The following is a 22,244-nucleotide window of genomic DNA, read 5'->3' on the forward strand; positions in this document are numbered from 1 at the left end:
TATTCCTAAGAAAATCTTTCACAATACTTGAAAAACGATACGCAATAAATAATTTAAAAACAACAGGTATAGATGAACTATTACTGAACAAATTGTGAGGTACATAATATTATATATAAAATGAAGAATATATATAATAAAAATAATAGATGACATAGAAGATGACATAGAAGATGACATAGAGAAGTATAAGAACAATGAAATCGAAAATAGTACACTATTTCCTCTGACGTTTTCTTATACACCGTCTGTTTAACAAGTTTCCAGACTGATGCAATAAAAAATCAAAAGCTTACGATAAAAATTTTTTATTAATGAAATCTTTCAATATAAACTCCACCCAACTCCACACACTTTTGAGCCCGTTCAAAAAATCATTGAAAGCTTTTATAATCAGTTTCTGAAATTGTATTGAGCTCCCTCGTCACAGCCGTTTGAATTCCTATTACTCCGTCATGTCGCTTTCTTTTCCGAGCCAACTTTAATTTTGGGAATAACAAAATTTGTTTTTCGGCCACGAATTGCGAGATGATCAATATGAAACTAAAGAAATCGCGATTTCGGGAAAACCGCATGTATGAACAAGAACATTTATTACAGTTACTGCCAGTTATTATATAAATGTAAAAAACAAAGAGTTTTGTAAAGAAGTCAATAAAAAATTGTATATTAAATAATATCTCAATAATACAACATATTAACAGTTACTGTGATTTCCAGTATTTAATACATTAGTTCGGGAACTGGATTTTCGAAAATTTAGAGTTTAGAGGAATCGAGATAAATAATAAAATGCCATTGATGGGGCACTAAATACATCGAACCAATTAAATACTATATCTGTCAAATACAATTGTCAATATTTGCGTTATTTCTTCTTTAATTGAATGTCTATTTGATTTGTCAAAAATTTGAGATTCTTAATATAGTTATGTCTAAGTTGTAACCTGATAAAATTCAGCATACAAATATGCAATCTATGCAGAATTCTATACAAAACTCTACACTGAACAATTAGTAATATGTAATTGAGCTCATAGTGAGAAAATACTGTATATACATAAACACTTCCCTATATGAGGTCATTAATTAACTTCATCCTACAGAGTATGAGTACATAAAAAATAATACATTACTTAAACTATGTCTAGTAGAATTCTGGAAAGCAGAATCAGTTATGAAACTAAGAAAATGCCGAACATCGCTTTCGATTGTTAGATTTCTGTCTCTTACGTATATCTTCTACAATTTTATTTCGCAATATGCCTAAACTTGATAGAAATTAAGTAGCAAATGTAATAAAACTTAAACGCAATTTTGAATGTGGCACATATCAAAACTGTGATACATCATTTTTAAAAGGAGAAAAGATCAAAATGTTGATAAATAAACTTTTCCGTGAAACTGAACTTTACCACAAACAAGCAGATGTTGTCTGTTTAAAGAATTACAACAAAGAAAGACCTCTACTATATTTTACTTTTACTACTTAAATACATCAATTAAATGTCATTCATTCCATAGAATTAATTGCTATAGTACACAATTTACCATTAGTCATACAGATACAAACTGAACATGAACTCCAAGGACGCACTCGTACCTATTCAGTGTAAGTATGGTTTTTCGCAGTTTATGTATACAGGGTATTCCGCTAACTCGGTTACAAACCATTTTCTGTAGATTTACAGCGGGTATTCTCATGAATCTGTTTGTAAACGTCATTAAATGAAAAGCTTCCTTATTGTATTTATGAATAAAACCTTTGATCCGCTACAAGGAGAGGATAGAAGAAGCAAATACAATATTTTTAATAAAAAATGTAGGTTGTTTTTATATAGTCCTTTTTATTTTTTACATATTCCTAACGCTCTCGTCCGTCTTTTACGGGCAGCATACATTAACACTTTAACTGGCGTTGGCGTGATTTCACGTCGACAGTTTTTGAAAAGCGTCGGTAGTACCTATTGTTCAACGATTCCATAACGTTTGGTTTGAAAAGAAACCAAGCTCGGAGTTCGCTTTGCACGCGATGAGTTATCCACTAACGCTAACCGTTAGTGACAAACAGAAGTTAAATTTTTTTTTTTATTAAACCTGTAGGAAAGTATTACCAATGGATCTGTGAGATTCTCTTGCTGAAAATGAATCTAAACTTGACCACATTCCGATTTCTTTTAATTATATTTTAATTATGTTTCTAATTATACATAATATACAACTGGTCTACGGAATTCAGAAGTGGTTCGGATTACGTACAACTAGCTTTCTGATTTTATAAAAAAATTTTTTTAGTTTTTTGTGAAAGCAGTCATAATCATCTGGATTAGCCAGGAATAATGAGTCGAGGTACATTTCGTGATCCAAGAGTTTACCGTTCGGAAGTTTTTAGACGACAAACAAACACACTGACATATAAACATTCTGCTTTAGATATTACATTCAAAATAACCCGATAAGGTCGTATTTAAACTCATTTTCATTGGCAAACCGTCCCCTATCCAAATGTAGTACTCTCCTGAAGATATAACAGACAACATCTAGAAGTTTGAATTTTAATTAGTGTCAGCACGTGTTGAAAGAGTGGGACGAGCTTGGAGAGGCCTAACCTCAGCAATTTTCAAAACTCTCGGCCAGTCAAATTTGTATTAACACACCCATCAAAAGTTATAATAATGAATGTTTTACTGATGTCCTCAGTAACTTTTGATGGATGCATTTTTAGGAAAAATGTCTCGAACTTAGGTATGTACAATTACAGAGCTTTTTATCCAATTAAGTTTCCAAAAAGATTCATATCAATGTGTGCAATAGATCACTTGAAAACGATGTATATAGTTTATACGAAGCAGTAGCGGGGTTTATTACGAGGTTTCAAAAAGAGGATTCGGAAGTAAAGGAATCCGTGGAACATCTTTGGCTGCCAACCACTTAATAGCAAGGCCTTAACACTATATGGCCTACTAGAGTCTCCACAGAGTGCGCTGTCAAGCTTTCCCCTGTTTAGGTATGCTCAATCGGAGTCGCCGCTACTATTCGATATAATGGAGCCACTAAAACACCCTGAATACTTATATATGCTTTCATTTGTTGTTGCAGCTTTTAAGTAGCGGATCAACAATTTCTGTACCTTCAATATTTAATAATTTAATATTACAAATCACACCGGGTTACCGGTTAACGTTTCTTCATTTATCCCAGGCCTAGGACATACTTAGGTAAATTGTATGCAAATCGTGGGATTGCCATGAAAACAGACATTCTGTAAAAAAAAAAAAGGAATAATAACAGTTACGTTCTGTAATTAAAAAATACCGATATTAAGAAAATATGTGCTAATACACTTTGAATATTATTAAACTGTTCAAAAAGACCTTATGTTTATAATTATTAGTGTTTTTCAGTTTATAATTTAAAAAGTTAACATATTTGTAATAAATTATGAGAAATTATCTTTATCCACATTATCCGCGGTATACATGTTGTAAAGCAATTTTTTTTTATCATTATACATATTATACTATGTACATCAATATATTGGATAATAGAACAAGTACGGAGTAAATGTTTATAACTAATATAATAAGGGGCCGTCCTTAAATTACGTAAGGGTAATTTGTGGCGATTTCTTACTCCCTCCCTCCCCCAGTATAAGAATTTGTAAGATTTGATATTCCAATACCTCCCCTCCCCTTTCCTTACGTAAGAATTTTTACATTGCATTTTTCAGTTATTAAATTTTTTTAAAAGGTTTATATAATTCATTTAACTCGGTTTCGCGTGTGCCATAAAACGTCTGCCTGCCCCCCTCCCTTTGTAAGAAAACATAAGAAATTCGCGACCCCCTCCCCCTCAAAGCCTTACGTAATTTAAGGACCACCCCTAAACAGTAAGTACCCTTAGTTCTCTCGAGTCTGACCGTCGCGCCGTGCATATATATATATGCTGGAGCGGCGGAAATCGAGTGAGCCAACTGTACATTTGCTGGAATAGTTGAGAATTTAAGTACTTACTACAAGCGATGTACAAAAGCATTGAAAATTGCAACCACTGTGCTACCGTGTCCACCACCATACCGTCGACCGTCGCAAGTGCAATATAATTATATAAAATTACTTCGTAGTTTTAACAATGATTGATAAACTCGTTTCAGTATTACACGCCTTTCGCATTTGTAACATTAGATGCTCTTCCTCTTTGTAGAATTATATAAACATATAATACAAATATAAATATACAATAAAAAATTAATTAAAACAGTTACCGTAGATAGTTCAATATATGTGTGTACACACACATTCTCGGTATTCGTGTAATACAAACGTTTTCTATAATCGTGTATTGATAACACTGAACCAAATAATTTTGCTCAAAACAAGTAGGGGCTTCAATAGGAGTATTATTTACTTAGTACAACATTACACATTTGCTGAACGTGTACCTACCATAGGTCCTGGTCCATTGTCAGAGGTGCCAAACCTTTTCTATGCGGGGTGTTACAAAATAATGGGACAATCCGAAACATGAACATTCTTCTTCACACAAAAAGACAACGAAAACTCCTTTACCGTTTTGGGATCCATGACTTCGTTCTCGAGATATTAACAGTTGAATATTAGCGGTGGAGCTTCCGGGCCGCGCAGTTTAAAGCCGAAGCAGCTGAGCGTGGTGTAGTGACCGTTTGCACGCACGTGCAGGAGGCGCGCGTAGATTCAGGTTCACAGACACAGTAGAGCCGAACGCGCTAACCCATTTTCACTCTTTGAACCAGCGCGGTCGGCTCTACTGTGTGTGTGGGTCTGTATCTACGCGTGCCTCCTGCGTGTGCGTGCGAGCGGTCACTACTCCGCGCACAGCTGTTTCGGCTTTAAACTGCGCGGCCCGAAAGTTCCACCGCTAATATTCAACTCTTGACATCTCGAGAATGAAGCTGAGGAGCTCAAAACGGTAAAGGACTTTTCAATGTCTTTTTGCATGAATTTCATGTTTTGGATTGTCGCATTATTTTGGGACACCCTGTACACCTAAGAGCCTAAATTAACCTTCCATTTGTAATTGAGGTTTTAGAAGAAAAATCAACTGTACTTGCTCTACAAAATGATTTTCATAATATTGATTAGTTGGTTTTTAAATGTGCTACAAATGCTCCAAGTTTCTCTACAAGCGGGAAAAGCTTGCTGACATTTTGAGTTTGCGCTGCAGCGCGCAAAGGAGATGCGCGTGAAATTATTCTGCTCACAGCAGCTGTCTAGCAAAATTCTAGCAGCTGACATAACTCAAAATTCACGATTTTGGGGGAAACGGGTTAAAAAATTTGGTTAGACAACCACCAATTTTCCTATGCTAATAACTTAAGAACTGCAAATTTTGAGTTGTGTCGTTGTTGCAGCAAATGAGCGATATGTATAAGCCTCTAATCATTTTGAGCACTGTATTAAAAAGATAGGTACTATATACAATTATACAGTAAATATTACCAACATATTGCAAACCTAAAAACACAGTGTCGATTCATAGTGCCTCATATTGCTGAAAAAATAAAAGCGTTAATAATGTGCATGCATAACAAATTCAGTTAAATATAGATATTGTAGAATTTGTATTTTATTGTAACATAATGTATATATTTACAGTGTTTGTGTACCATTTGATATCAGAATGTCTTAATATCATTTCACTTTTATTATATTGTTAAAGTATGTACATACAGTTGTATCAATTGTTAGATTATATATAACAAAAATAAAGCTGTAAGGTGACTTCCTGTTGGAAAACTAATACGCTAATTGTTTTGCAAGAAAACCTCTGAAACATAAATAATGTGTGCATGTTATATAATAACTGCATTACTTCACAAATAAATGGCACTTTGCATGCACGCATCATTCCAAATTGCAGGAAACGAATCTAAAAGAAAGGGAATTCCCCCAAGCGCAGTGCAACTACCGGAAAATAATTTTATTTAGGATTTCCGCATTCACTATTTACAGGAAATTACTTACAGTCATTATAAATTGTAATTATTTTAGTTTATATAGTTCATCGATCACTATTATTAGTAAGTGGCAAAGTATGTTTGAAGTGGAAAATTATTCTAACACCTTACCTGATAGAGCAACTAAAATAATGGAATATGATAATAGCGAATATGTTACAGTAAAAGTGTGAAAGGCAGTAAATGTAATGCACATGTTTAAAACGTTTTGTAATACTTTTCAAATATCATCACAGTGCCTGAAAATGTTATGAATACATGTTTCTTTCTACATGTCTTCCAAATGTACATAGAATATCTTACAAGTAGCCCCACATGCAGTTCAAAAGTCTTTCGTTTTATCTTCGGTGTGATTCCAGATAGGGTGATGGATCAACCCTTGTATTGTGATAAAATTTTAATAATTTTAAATGTGTAGATGAAACTTAGTTTTGAGTGTATGTACATGTTTAGCACACTTATCACGTTCACTATCCAAAGAAATCGCTTTCTTGCGCGTACGAGGGTGGAGTATGTTTTCGCCTCGGACAGAACGTGTTAATGTACATTGAATGTAAATATTTACTAATAGAAGCATCGTTGAACTAGTTTCTATATACGCGTCACTTTTAATGCAAGTAGCATGCAAATAAATTTACTAATAAGTGTGTAAGTGTACTATAATTTTCATTATTATTGTAATAAATATATATAAATGTTTTAATAGAGTGGGTAATATTATATAACAACTAACGGACCTGGTGTTTGGTTATTCCGAAGAAAATCACATTCGGAAGCTACACTTTTTTGACTACTTTCATTTTTCACATATTTATGCATATATTTAAGAAATCTACTTTTTATTTTGCTGCTGAAAAAGGCAGAAAATCTTATGTGGTCAACATACTATACAAGAAATAATTAAACTTAGGGGTGGGTTTCTCGAAGCGTCGAAACCTCGAAACCCAAGAAAATTTTGAGTGCACTAAGAAGTAAAAAATAATTTTTCCCCTTATTTAATCTACGACTATCCATTTTTTCACGTCAGCGCCTCACCATTTGCACTGTGTAAATTTGGCGCCGACTTAAAAAAATTGATAGTCGTGGATTAAATAAGGGAAAAAATTATTTTTTAGTTTTTAGTGCATTTTTATGTTTTTGAAGTCGGTTTTAATTCAATTTCTTTTTATTTTTTACTTTTTAATTATCTAAGTTACATAACTACATTTATTTTAAAAAAATATGAGTGGGACTACGAAAAGAGCTACTCGTTAAAAAAAGAACAGTATGCTAGAAATGGAAGATTTAAAAAATACACGTTTTGAAATAGTGAGAATAAGAATGTTTCAAATTCGTTACATGGGGTCTACAACTGAACCCGAGGAAATCCTCTAAGATGCGAGAATACATGAAATACAAATTATGTAATGAGGCCAAGTTTGAATTAACCAGTACTGGCAAAGCGTTAAAAAAATACATATGGGTCGAATCTTTAATCTCCTCCGTTTTGCAGTCGGTTAAAAAGAGCGAGAAAATTGATATTTCTCTTTCGTGCAGTCGTGGTCGAATTAATTAAGGTCAACATGTTTATCAGCTGCAGGAATATAATAAAAAAATATACAGTACCATTTAAAAAAATTAAGATGACCCTGAAACCCCCTCTACACCTTCATCCGCGAAAAAAAAAATTATTGCTATCATATTAAATCCCCCTAGAAACTGCACACCTTTTGTATTCAGCAATTTGTTACGAAACCCAGTTTGAGTAATTGAAGGTGATCATTTTAGTGAATTGTTTCACCCTATATATTTCATACTGAAATACGCTTTAGTTAGGAGTGTTTGTAACGATCGTCAAAAAAGTGCCACCATTTCCCAGGTTATTAAAAGAAACTAAATACGCATACAGAAATTATCTATTCAGAAGAAGATATGTGTTTTGCTCGTAAATGTGTGTCAAAGTACTCATAAAGCACATACTGATTCCTAATTACTGTGTTACAGCCATTTTTGAGCAAAATTTGTGCGGCAGAATTATCTATAAAGTTAAATGTCGACTCGATTAGTTTCAACATCTCCAGAATAACTACGAAGCCACCAATCATGTACATACGATAAAGCTAGTCCATTGTAAATCCAAGCTCGCCAGCCTGTCCTAGTTTCATTATCAATTCTGGATTCCAGATTTTGACATAGCGCTTTGCGATCGTGACTTCTCCCACTTCGCAAATCACAAAGTAATCGTTTCCGGCACTCGTCACTGCACGCTGGCCTTACTGGAGAATTTTTGTAGTAGTGCCTGCAAGATTAATTAAATCTCTAATTCGTCTGGATAAAGTCGTGTTTTTTTATGAGTATAATAGCTGGAGAAAGGTATAGCGAGGTCGTAAATCAGTGCTTCCCAACCTTTTCTGAGTCGCGATCCCCTTTTATAATATTCAAATTAGCTGCGAACCATCCCCCGTATAAGGTAAGGTAAATTTAATAAGGTAAAGAAGACACTTTGAAAATAGGTGTTTCAGAATATAATTCCATCTTAATAATATTTAAAAAATAAAAAAAAAATCGTAGCGATACCCCAGAAAACTTCGCAAATCACTTGGGGGTCACAACCCGCTTGGGGGTCTCATGGGGGTCGCAACACGCTTGGAGGGTCACAACCCACTTCTTGGGGGTCGCAACACGCTGGGGGGTTCGCAACACGCTTGGGGGGTCACAACCCACTTCATGGGGGTCGCAACCCACTTCTTGGGGGTCGCAACCCACAGGTTGGGAATCACTGTCGTAAATTAAAAATTAAACGATCGAGGGGTAGCACCAACTCATGTTCCGGCTCTGGTTGAGTCTTCGAGTTGCTATCTCCTCATATTTCTATACATTCATTTGTCAAGACAGGCGAAACATGTTCACTTTACCGCTCCACCGATTTTACAACTGCATTATACGTATCTCTTCCGGCTACTATTTTTATAACGCCTACATTCTCCACCATTGCAACTACCTACATAATAATATGTAGCATCCAGGAATTGTTTCGCCTCTGTTTATGTAATTCGTTGAACCAGAATATGTATTAGATTTTAGAACATTTTAGGGGATTTAAGATCATCTCCCCATAAGAATGATCTATTTTTACAAAATGACGTGTTTAAGTTTATCGGTTTACTTGCTAGAGGAATATTTGTTCCGCCAATTCAATGTGCGCCATAAAACTGAGTTACTTAGAATTTGGAGAAATGGTGGAAATTAAACTTTTGTCATAAACAAAAAAGTTATTTGATGTTAAAAATGGTGCTGATATTATTTTTCATTTCTCAGAAAAAATTCACAAACAACACGCATTTTTTGATAGTTTGAAGAAGACCCTACCCCCTCCCCCTTCATAATCCTTTGAACCCAGGGAATCTCAAATAAAAAATTGTTAGAAACAATTTTTTTGCAGCAATATTTATTAATTTGATATGACGTATATATACGTCGCCGAGATTCACTAAAAATATATAGAACATATACATATACGTTGCCCAAGGGTTAAGGATTATTAATGGCATGAGCAAAGGATTTATTATAAATTAAATACAGTGGCTCACGAAAGTATTCGTACACCCTTTAAAATCATGTAACATTTTTAAAATTGGTCCAAACGACTTGAGTTTTTTTAGAAGCTAGAAGCACCAGTTTACTAGGTGACGTGCTACGTCGTTCTGAAAACAATTGCAATTGGACGGAATAGTGGAAGAAAATAGTGAAGGTCATTTTCCAACTTTTCTGAGCCTGTAATGAAAATTTTAAAAATCCCGTTAGTAGATTTACGTAAGTTGTATACATGCCGAAAATTTTATCTAAATCGGTTAACGTTGCTCCGAGCTACAAATATCTAAAGATCGCAGAATACGGTCGAAGATCACTGATTTCGGAAAATGTTGAAAAAACGGCCTTCACTATTTTCTTCGCTATTTCGTCCAATTGCAATTTTCTTCAGAACGCCGCCGAGGTAGCACGTCGCCTAGTAAACTAATGTTTCTAGCTTCTCAAAAACACTCAAGTGGTTTGGACCAATTTTAAAAATGCCACAAAATTTTAAAGAGTGTACGAATACATTCGCGAGCCACTGTAATTATACATTCCCGATTCCTTGGAGTGTCTTAAACAAGTTTTTCTTTTCATAAAACAGTATTAATGATGATAACAGTAACTGAGTGGTAACGGTAAATGATACTTACTTGTAATAAAGATCAAAGAGCGATGGTTCATTGCTCATTTTATCTATTAACGAATCCCAGTCTTTAGGCAAGAGTGACGACATTTGATACGCCTGTCGAGCACTATACATTTTATGCCAGATGGGGTAATCATACAGATTTGCTTCCTTCAGATTCATAACCCAGCTCTCATGATCTACAACCAACTGGTGCAAAAGTTTTTATTTATTTTCCGAGAAGTAATATCAAAAGGCAATTCACTTTTTACTGCACAATTCAGTAAGTTACATATTCAATTTAAAACATGTACAATATTTATAACGTGATTAAATTCTTTGAGTAAACACATGCTGAAACCCATATCGATGAAAGGAAACTAAAATTCATGATGGTTACAACCACTTTCCTGTTACAGATTTTTTTTACACATGTAGTAATGCCTCGCTACTAAGGCTGAGGCCACCAGTTCTGGCCTCTTAAGGATAATGAGGTGTAATTTCCATTACAGTAACTCCTCAATGTATGTGCGCTGATTGGGTCGTACCGTTCGCATACAAAGAGGGAAGAGGAAGTATTTACCACCTCATTATTTCACTGGAATCATTCGACAAGGGCAATCAATGGGATGTTCACCTAGAGTGAATGAAATAGATTTTCTCGAGGAGAATGAGTTGTCTAGTTAGCGAGGCATTACTGTAGATTTTATAGTTATAAAAAAAGTGAATTTCATTCTGTGTAGTTAACAGTTTCATTACATATTTCACGTTAAGAATTTTCATTAACTTTTATGCATCATCTCCTTCAGTTTAGAATTTCATTACAGCTATTCTTTTGAAATAACATTTTACTTTCATCAAGGGGACTATAATAAAATTACTGAAAGTTTCTCCATATATGTACTTTCAAAATAAGCGAATAGTTGTAAAAAATATACAGTAGATATTCCACAAAAAATTCACGAAAATCGCGTTCTTTTTCGAAAGCTGACTAGGCACAACCCCTTCAGGGGACTAGGCAGTCGAAAAATTCTTTTTTTTTATTGCATTTTTCGAAAGTGCTATCTTTTCTGAATAAAATGCCGCTGGGTTTATATCAAAATTCGCAAAATTGTTGATTTGGCAGCTAAAAAGGTCAAGCGGGAACTTAGAGCGTCGCCTTTGCCCAGAAACTTTAATCGCATTTTCCTCGATTCTTTTTGGTTTTCCCCTAGTTGCGAACGAACGGGGGTTCAGATCGACTTGAAAAAATTACAGGATGTATAAAACATGTGCCACTCCCCGCGCAACCCATGATATGGTCCGTAAAAATTCGAGATTTTCATAAAAAAATTAAAGTCTCGGATGTTTAGTAACCCACAAACCCGACCGAATTTTTCGTGAAATAATCGCCGTTTTTCGGCCACCAATTTAATAATTCTGTTTTATTTTCAGTGTTTATTGATTGCTCGGGAAACTACGGATGTAACAAACAAGAGTCACACCTTGAAATTGGATTACGTCACTTTTTAAGACCCATATTACAGCAAGATCACAGAAAAAACGTTAAAATGTTTACCAGTCAGCACCGTCATTTTTAAAGCACGTGTATATTTCACATCAACTTTTTTTCAATCTCTATAATAATAATAAACATTGGATAAAACGATACATCTGGATTTGCTTTCATTTTTTTTTTACAAATGCATTAAGAAGAAAGTGTTTCTTTCACGGAATACGACTGCCTAGAACCCTTAAGTGCATTGAAAAAAATTTAAATACAACTCACTCTAGTTGTTTTGGGATGATCCCCATCGACATAATATATTCTGTATCCTGGATTAAGATCGTAGTAAGGTGTAACCGATGGGCCGATGTAAGCTATACTGAGAGCTCTTCCAAGATCAGCGGTATCATAAAACAGCTGGAATTCGTCGTAGTGGGTGTGTCCAAAAAATTGGGCCGTGATTGTTGACTCATAACTGGATTAAAACATCGTGTGCAAATTTGCATTGAAATCGGAATTGTAAAATTTACACGTTAATATCATTCTTTACAGAGGGTGTCTCGAAAGGTCGAGACCAAATTAATAAAGCATGTACAGTAAAAGTTAATTAAAACGTATAGAAATTCTTATAAATAAATCAAGTTCAAACTTAATACAGTTCAATTTCAAAATTCAGTAAGCGTTATGTACACAGGGTAAAACTGAAATAGGTGTACAAATTTCATCAACATATTCTGTTCACCACAATGGTAAAAAAAAGAGTCGATGAAGAGAATAAAACGAAAAGTTCCCACAATCATATTTATGAGACCATTTTCCATCCTTTAAGTGAGTTGAAAACATTCTTAAAATTTGGCCCCCAATTTCATGTATACCTTCTATAGTTTGCATAAATACAAAAGCATAGTAAAATGAATACCAAAACGAAACTAACAGCGTGATAGCATATTAACCCTCGGTCGTCACACTGAGTCAAACTGACCCAGCAATTTTTTAAGCAAGAAACTTTTTGTCGGAACTCTTATTGCTTCAAATTTTTTTCAAGCATGATGACACTTTAAATGTCAACTTTCAACGATGGGCATATTTTCTACAATGTTCAAACTTTATCTCAGAATTTTTTAGACTTAATTTAACAAACAGTTTTTAAATGACAACTGATTGAAAATTCGCAGGGTTAAATTGACCCAGTGTGATAACGACGTTCGAAAAAGTAGGTGTGACAACCGAGGGTTGGGAGAAAGGTAGAACGTAATCATTTCACAAAAAAAAAAACGAATGATTTACTAACCGATTGATGATGTGATAGTAATTTCTAGACCACACTTTCAAACAGTCTGAGTGTCCAGGTGGTATATGCCCGATTATATGAACTTTTTCACCATTCATTTCAGCTCCTTGCAACTCGTAGACGAGCCATTGCAATTCACTTACTGGATCCGTGCTATTGATTAGGAGCCACCAATTTTTGTTATTGCAGTAGTTCATGTTTACAGAGAGAATCCGGAAACCTGGACGAACCAGGACGGAATAAAATGCACCTCGGCGGACAGTGTGTGAAACCCCTGCAGGTAGCCAACGTCGCCAATGTTTATCGAGTGCATCGTATAACCAGGATATGCCATTTTCTTTTGGAACGAATGGTGGTGCAAAACTGAAAAGATTTTACATTCGTATATATATATATATCAATAGATATCATTCGATTACCACTTCATTCATAATTCTTTTAATGGGAGATTCTCGTGTAACAGGCCCTGATATTTATGATTTTTTTTTTAAAAAAGTATTGTTAATATTGCATTAAACTCTTTTGGGATATAAGGAGGCATCTTTAAACTTGTAGAATTTATTTTTTTTATGTCGATCCTTCGTATAATTTATTAATTTTTGTGGAATCGTATTAACCTCTCAAAAAGAAGAAAATCTTCTTAAAGTTAAATAATTTGCGCTGGGACTGGACCTAAAATTTTAATTGTAGTTTTTATTTGTAACACTTTTTTTCGTCGATGTCAAGAATAATATGAAAAAATTGTCTAAGGAAAAAACTTACTTCTTTATTCAAACGCTTTAACTCTTTCAATTTTTCAGTTTTTGTATTTAAAGTGGACCAATCCCAGGGTAAACTATCTTACTTTAAGAAACTTCTACTTTTTTACAATGGACAAGATTCCACAATAATTAATAAATAATATGAAGGCTAGACATAAAATAATATTTTCTGCAAGTTTAAAGATACCTCCTTATATCCCAAAAGAGTTTAATCCAATATGACCAACAGTTTTTTTAAAAAAAATTCTTAAGCATCAGTTACTTTTGGGGCTGTTAGACGAGAATCCCCCCTTAAGTATTTGGAATAACACAATTCAATGTTATGAATTTATAATCATAAAATTCATATGAAATTCAATTAAGAAGATTTGTAAATTTACTAAGCAGAGACATACTTTACTATATTCTGTCATTGGAAAAAAATTGGCAGCACTCGAAGAATTTATTATTAAAATATTTTCAGACAATAATTATTATGGAAACGAATTTTTTGTTCGAAAACATGTCATATATCTCTCACTGTGCAATAATATTTTACGATTTCTGACGTATGCAATTCTACTTTGCAAGATTTATACCCACAAGATCAAGATAAAAATATTTACATAAGAGCCTATGAATATATCAGTCAATAAAAATATGGAAAAGCAGGTTGAGATACGCATGCAATATGACCATAAAAAATTGATAAATTGATACTGAAATTTTACTAACAAATAATGATCGTTTTACGAAACGTCTTTCGAAGCAAGTCTCCAAGTTGTTTCATGCGTATTCATTTCGATGATTCACGCTGAGTGACGGAATGATCTTAAACTGTTGGGACAAAGGAAAGTGAGGAAAGTAACGTACCTATTAACAGGAGCACTTTCGTGATTTCCCAGAGACGGAAAGATCGGTATTCCCGGAAACATTTCAATAAGCTGGGTAACTGATTCGTGCAAAACTTTCAGATTCTCCTCTTGCGTTTGGTTCCACACGTCGTGAGGTGGTAAGTCACCGGTCCACAGTATGTAATCTATATCCTAAATCACAATTGGAATCGATAATACGCCTGTTCCCAGAACTTCGTTATATGAGCCGTTTATTTTGAAAGTGGCCTAAGTTCATTTGTCAATTTTTGTTGTTGTTGACTGTAGTAACATGTAAAACTTGTAGTTAGTACTAAAAATTTATATATAAAAATTTTTAAATATAAATGGACTTAGGTCACTTTCAAAATAAACGGCTCATATTTTTAATATGCAAGCTATAATAAAATTCCAATACTGAAAACTGCAATAACTTCTTTTAGCAACTGTATTTTCTTCCTCCAATATAATTATTCTGATATTTCTTTAGCGACGAAAACAATAAAAATAGATGCGAGATACCTATTTTGCAATTACGAATAATGCTGTATTTCTACTCTTCATTTTCTTTATATTGAACTAATCTTTTAAAAGCTATGCAAAATAACAAAAAAAAAATTTCTTTAAATTGATTACTCACAGAGTGCGTGTCCGCGATATGTTTGAGCATATGATCGATGGTTTTTTTTGGCGTGTCGCATTTTCTGTAGTCACCCCATCGGCCAGCACCTGCGGCTGGAGTCAGGGGTGCTCCATTGGTTAATCTGCAGCATAATGGTTCATTACAGTCTGCATTTGCGCCCTCTTGGTAGTAAGGATCGTAGTGGGTATCAGAGATATGAAGGACTTTGAAGGTCGGCGCACCTTCTTGAGGCGGTACGGGAGGTTTTACAGGTGGTTTGTTCACTGGCGGGAAGGCCACTTCCCACTCGTGCAGTGGATTGTACGTGTCGTCACAAGCGTCGCCAATTACGAAACTGCATATTTGCGTTGGACCCATATTCACTTGCTTCAGGACATAAATAACTTCTCCCTGCACAGGAATAAGAGGGTCCATGGTTAATTTATCTGGATAAAAGATGCTTCTTATCGACAAAAAAAAGATACAGCAGTAGGGTGCCAATTTTTAAAGAAAAGTTTAAGAGGAATCTCGCTGAAATCGCGGTATTATAAAAAGTAAACCCAGGGCCGGCTTTGGGGGAGGCAGGCAGCGCGGCCGCCCGGGGCGCCGAATTTGTAGGGGCGCCACTGTATGCGTTTATTCATTTATATCCGTTCCGGTAATTGATGTTTGTTTTTATTGTTTTCCTGTGTTTTAAGCCGGATGGCGGTTCAAGCTTATTTTTGCTTATGTTGCCCAACGAACTGTAGTCCCATTTTTTGATGCCCCAGCAGCAGCAGCGCACCGGGAGAAGATGGTCACCCATCTTTCCCCAGTACACCGCCCCGTGATGCTTAACTTCGGTGATCTAACGAGAACCGGTGTTTTCCATCACGGCTACGGCCGCTGGTATTCTGCTAATTGATTTTCGTGCCCTTGGAGGAGCGCCATGGTAATCTTGCCCGGGGGGTCCAAGTACGCCAAAGCCGCCCCTGAGAAAACCAACTAGCGGCTCACAAGGGATGTTCGGCACCTCGAAAGTTAAAAAAATTTCGAAATTTTGCAGGAATGTAGTTCAAGTGATGCTAATAACGTAATCTTTTTTTGCTTTTGCAATGAAACCGTCCTAGGGGTGGAAACACCCCCTCAAAGAAATTTTGAGTTTTCATATTATCGCGAATATCTGCGAAACCGTAACAGATATCGGAAAGAAGTTTAATTCAAAGTTCTATGGTTTTTAATACCTTACAATATGGCGATAATGATGTTTCGAATATAAGCTTGTTAGAAACATAGTTAAATCCTTAAAATGAAACTTTAAATCGAGTGCAAACTCTGCAAACTCAAAATGTGAAATTTTTGTATTTCACTAAAGGTAATTAAAGGACGCCACTTGGTGCCTCGAAATATTAATGTGGATTATCATTGCAAATGATGTGCATTAGCAAGTACGTTATACGTGTGCTTGTACATTCATTTCTGCTCTACACTCGTCAGAAAAAATTGGCTGAAATCAGAGACCCCTACTGCCGTGACCTGTGCTCGCAATTCATAAACTTTCACCTCGATTTGAAATTTTGTTATGCTTCAGGCACGTTATCATTTATATGTTGAAAATTAATTTATTACTGGAAAAACAGTAATTTTAATTTCGCTTTTAAGGTCCCTATTTTTGACAAAATTTAGTTCTGTAAAAGACCATTATTTTATTCTCAGAATTTTATTGAGTGTATTTCTTCCACATTTACAAGATTCCAGTGGTTCGTTTTTGTGAATATCCCAGATCTTCGAGCTAATTATTAGGAAACCAAATAAAATTCTAGAATCTTGCCATTAATAAATATACTGTAAGAGTGTATTTTGCAAAAAAAAAGTTCGAGTTTGAGATTCAACTGGAAGCTCGAATACATGTTTAAATGTGTGAGAAAGAATATTAGTACCGTCAATATGACACGAATTGCAGGCTACTGTTTTCTAAAAAATATGGATTTGACTCATATTGCTGTGACCACAAGAAATTGCGATATCTTAATATTCGTGAATCATTAAAACCGTAATAAGTGACGTGCATCCCGATGCAAATACAATTATTGCCACGCGCCAACGAAAACTGCTAAGGATAACGGTCGGTAATAATAAATAATGGTCGTTTCGAAATGCCGACACATAAGGATAAACGCACGCAGGAGATTAAATTTTTTGAAAACAGTCGAGTGACTATGTTGGACCACTTCACTTGCAACGACCCATTAATTAATCTTATTAACGCTTAAAATTTATTCACTAGTATTCCCCGTTTTCTGAACAATAGAGAAATCTTAACCCTTAACTGGTATACTGTCTTTTCAAACGTAACTGTTATCTTGGGGTCGTGGCAGACCCCAAATAAAAAAGGACACAGAAATTTGTAAAGTCGACATTAGATCAACCTCTATGAATACCTATTTTGTTCGTAGGTAATGTATAAAATAATAGATACGTAGAAAGTTAAACTATTATGATGAAATTAATTAGAAATTCAGTTTACAAACTTAGACAACCAAATATTTTGCAGCGAACCTCGCGTGCTTGGGGTCATTACTGACCCCAGGATACCAGTTAAGGGTTAATTTATTTTATGCTAAGAAACGTATGAAAGAATGTTAAAAGAGCAACTCACCCCAAAAAGTAACGTCACTCCTCGACATACTCGAGGGCTTTGGATATTAAGGGATACACAAAATTGGTAAATACTGTTTATAATTTCTTCGTCGGTTTTGCCAGACTTTATGTAGTGCTGAAGAAGTCCCGCACCAACTTTGCACGCTGAACAGGACACTTTCGACATCACTGACGTCTCGACTTCCATCATTACTTGTCTCAAGTCTAATAATTTTAAAGCTTTATCCACGAATCCCGAGAGATGTCCACTTGGCTGTACAGTTTCCATGTCCCACAGCATGCGAGAATAATTAAACTGCAAAATAAACGTTTAATATAACTGCCTTCTTTCAAACGTCATCATATAAAATAGCATTTGCTCTGTAAGCGAGAACAGAAAAGTGTGTCTAATATATATTCTTTGACACGTGCCTCCTCTGAAAAAATATACATATGTGCTAGATATGTTTTCCTACAGAAATATACATAGTATGTTTAGAAAAAAATTGCACACACGAGAAAACGTGCAAAATAATTTTTTTTCGTCCAATCCTCTGTTTTCGAGGAAATCAAGTTTCAAAATATCGCTAAGCACACGTCGACTGCGAATGCTACACTTAATCATCAACCTGACTTCATAAGTGGCAGAGTTTAAGAAGACATGGCAAATACTTAGTTAAAATTTATTTTGTACGCTAGAAATTGATGAAAATATCTTTTTCACCATAAACAGAATTTATTGTGTCCGTCGTATGACGGATGCACGAAGTCTGACCAATGTTACTCGATGTTTTAATTCTTCAAACACTCTAACCACCTTTTTATTTTAAGGGTACTAGGCAGTCGTTCCTGTTTAATATGAAGCATTTCTGTTTCAATTAATTATCAAGAAATAAATCGAAACTGAGACTTGTTTTTTGGCATGAAGTTTATTAACATCATAAGCTTTAAAAAAACTTGTTTGTTTAATCAAGAATGTGCATTATATATGACGCTACAGATGGATCATTAATGAGGGCTTTTAAAAAAAGTTTCTTTTGTTTTGCAGTGATAACTCAAAAACGGAGGTTCCAAATGATTCGAAACAAATTCGAGCATCTTCACGAAATGTGTAGTTTTGGACCAGGCCTAATTAAAGTTAATGAAAACTCTTATTCTTTATGAAAATAAACTAAGACCTCATCTTTTGAGGCTTGGGGATGGTAAAACCTCGTCAATGGGGTCTCAATGGGGTTTTAGTTTTTTTTTTTCATAAAGAATAAGAGTTTTCATTCAATTTAATTTAGGTCTGGTCCGAAACTACGCATTTTGTGAAGATGCTCGAGTTTGTTTTGAATCGATTGGAATCTCCGTTTTTGAGTTATCACTGCAAAACAAAAGAAACTTTCTTTAAAAAGCTTATATAATGATCCATCTGTATCGTTTGATATACTGCATATTTTTGACTAAACAAACAAGTTTTTTAAAGCTTATGATGTTAATAAACTTCATGCCAAAGAACAAGTCTCAGTTTCAATTTGTTTCTTTGTAATTAATTGATAAAGAAATGCTTCATTTTAGACAGGAACGACTGCCTAGTACCCTTAAGGGGGAACACCACTGTGACAGCCGGAAAATTAAGCCATTTTAAGATTTTTTTCAGGCATAATTTACAGTTTTCATAGAAAAATTGTATTACCTACCTTTAGTACGCTGTCTTAAGAGACTATAGAAAAAAATAAATAGAAAAACATCCATAAGTTTTAATATATTAATTAATCTTCTAGACCCCCACACGCGAGCTGGTCGAAGGTGTTACTATGGAACAGCAGGTCCGAAATCAAATTTCATTTTTTTGTTATAAACTATATGAGTGTAGTTTCCGTTGTACGTACGGATTCTTTGATTGAAAACAAATGTTTTGAAATACGCTCGAAATCTGTCCATCTTATTCGAGGAATTTTGAAACTTTTCTTGTAAAGCGCACCATTTCTACAAAAATAATTTGTTTAAGAAATCGGTACGTGCAACGGAAACTACACTCATATAGTTTATAAAAAAAAAAAAAAATTTGATTTCGGACCTGCTGTTCCACAGTTACACTTTCGACCAGCTCGCGTGGGGGGGGTTTAGAAGATTAATTAATATATTAAAATTTATGGATGTTTTCCTATTTATTTTTTTTGTATAGTCTCTTAAGGCAGCGTACTAAAGGTAAGTAATAAATTTTTCTATGAAAACTGTATATTATTCCTGAAAAAAATTCATAAAAATGTTCCTCCTTAAGGGGTTATACCTAGTCAGGCGGCCGAAAAGAGGCGAATGTTTGTGATTTTTTTTTGAAAAAGCGGAAGCATATATTTTTACAAAACTTTTTGCGTTTAGAAGAGCAACATTCAAAGAACATTTGATAATTTTTTCGTAGAAAAATATTTACGTTTATAATAAACTAACCACCCACATCCAAGATGCCTTTTTAAAAATTTGCTTTTGCGGTGAGCACTACCATTCGGAACCTGATTATCTAAAATCAAAATACAAAAAAGATTTCATTGATATATTAATGTGTCCTCTGATTGACGGAGGGAATTTTCCGAAATATTAATTGAAAACAAAATGGCGGCTATTTAATGTTGAAATCCTGATTTTTTCGTGCAAGAATCACGCGAAAAAAATATACCCAGGGCCGTTCCTGGGTTTTGACCGCTCAGGTGCAAAAACAATATTGCCGCCCTTATTACTTCAATATTCTTTAATTCAGAATTTAATATGCAGTGTTTACTTTTATATCTATACATACATAATTTTAAACAGTTATCATGGAAAAGAGTTTCGATTATTATTCTTATCAAACAAAATTTTACATATAATAAACGGCCTGCGGCCGCCCCTGGGTTTGGCCGTCCAGGTGCGGGGGCACCTTCTGCACCCCCGCCAGGTACGGCCCTGAATATACCATAGGGTACCATAGTGCAACTGCCCGTATTTCAATGCCATTTCGGGAATTTATTTAACAAAAACTATAAGTTTATTCTATCTGGCGTTTTGCCTGCATATTGAGGTATGATTGAAGTAATACTCAGAATTTTTTCGAAACTTTTTATCGCACATATACATAGATACAGTCGGTGGCACAAGGTTCTTCAAAAAAACTTCTTTTCCGACGGGCGTTGGTGTGGGAACTGTTTCTAGTGATCCAAAATGGAAAAACTAAGGTTTATGTTGTTTATTATGTCTGTCGCTATGGTTGGAACCACGGACGAGTTTCTACCTTGCATAAAATTAATTCTACAAAACGACAACAGCTAAATTTATTAGCAAAAATCGAACATTTTTTCAAAATGCTGTCATTCTGCAAATTTTTATTGTTAGAGAACCATCCTCTGTGGAGAATTGTGGGATGTGATGTCCCCTTAATGTCTGAAAAGGCGAACATAATCACGAATAAAAATATTCGCTTCTAAAACACGCGTGCTCAACGCAATCTTTAAACTTCACTTTCTGCAAAATAAAGTCACAGATGAACGAAATATTTTCCGCACTTTCAACTTATTTCGAATAATTATAGAATAATTATTTTGAATGTCGAATCTCCACTCTGTAAAGCGTGATAAGTGATTGCTTCCAAAATATTTAACGCATTGAAAAACAAATTAAAAAAAAAAATTTAAACTTTTTTAAGGCCCCATTCTCCAAATAAGTTTACTTTTTTCGAACGCTTCAAGGGCCAACAATACATTTTTCTCTTATTTCTATAAATTTTCTCCTATTTTTCCTTAGGTGAAATCACAAATTTTCGTCACTTTATTTGTGTAACTGGTGAAAAGACAAACTCCTCAGTAAATAAATCCATAAATAATACGTTGACCTTGGGCAAGAAATTCCACGTTCTGTTAGTCACCACTGCACAAGACAAATATAGATATATATTTTTCCCTTTTTAGTCGCGCACTTATCGTGCTGATAATCCGATATTATTTGCTTTTATCGATTTCGTTTACCTTACGTTGCAAATATCTGTTTTGCAATGCGTTACTGGCACACTGGGTCGCATGGATTGGGAAACATTGTTCCTCGAATGTTAAATCGTTCTCTGGATTAAGTTACTTAATTGTGACTTCAGAAATGAGTGTCGAGTCGGAAGTAAGGGCATACACGCATCGAATATTTCGCATCCTGGACTTCGGCCTAGACCACAGCATTATTCGCTACCGCGGACGTCATCCAGCCCAGTTCGCGGACACCATCATGTCGTTATAAGGATATTTTCCAGAAATGTCTAACAATCACCTGTTAACCGAGTCCTTTCTTGGCGAGAAACATTCCCAGTGTATTTTAAACTGTATCCTGGGAGGTGATTAAACGCGAATCAACTCGTTTCAACGACAACAAATGCTACACAGTTGTGTGGAATGTGTGGAGTGTACTCCACACTTGAGATTTTGCTGTGCGTGGAATTCCAC

The 22,244-nt window shown here is 34.8% G+C and overlaps 1 protein-coding gene across 8 annotated transcripts in view; it reads right to left on the reverse strand.

Annotated features, from left to right (window-relative positions):
* Positions 1-292: 292 nt before the first annotated feature.
* Positions 293-22,244, reverse strand: part of LOC143374552 (sphingomyelin phosphodiesterase) — a 68,801-nt gene continuing 46,849 nt past the window's right edge. The window contains exons 4-12 of one of the 8 annotated variants that reach the window (XR_013086689.1): positions 17,822-18,118; positions 15,202-15,594; positions 14,563-14,735; positions 12,950-13,312; positions 11,941-12,133; positions 10,198-10,382; positions 8,088-8,273; positions 4,014-4,195; positions 293-3,262 (exon numbers count right to left, since the gene is read on the reverse strand). Coding sequence is in view for 6 of the 8 variants with exons in the window: in XM_076822763.1 (XP_076678878.1) it covers positions 3,193-3,262; positions 8,088-8,273; positions 10,198-10,382; positions 11,941-12,133; positions 12,950-13,312; positions 14,563-14,735; positions 15,202-15,594; positions 17,822-18,118 (1,860 nt within the window). In the remaining 2 variants the exon portion in view is untranslated. Of the gene's footprint in view, positions 3,263-4,013; positions 4,196-5,110; positions 5,530-5,586; positions 8,274-8,956; positions 9,015-10,197; positions 10,383-11,940; positions 12,134-12,949; positions 13,313-14,562; positions 14,736-15,201; positions 15,595-17,821; positions 18,119-22,244 lie in introns of those variants that run through there. The other 7 variants (XM_076822763.1, XM_076822764.1, XR_013086688.1 and 4 more) reach the window with 7 other exon arrangements.

The sequence above is a fragment of the Andrena cerasifolii genome, chromosome 11 (assembly GCF_050908995.1).
Source record: "Andrena cerasifolii isolate SP2316 chromosome 11, iyAndCera1_principal, whole genome shotgun sequence".
Classification (NCBI taxonomy): Eukaryota; Metazoa; Arthropoda; class Insecta; order Hymenoptera; family Andrenidae; genus Andrena; species Andrena cerasifolii.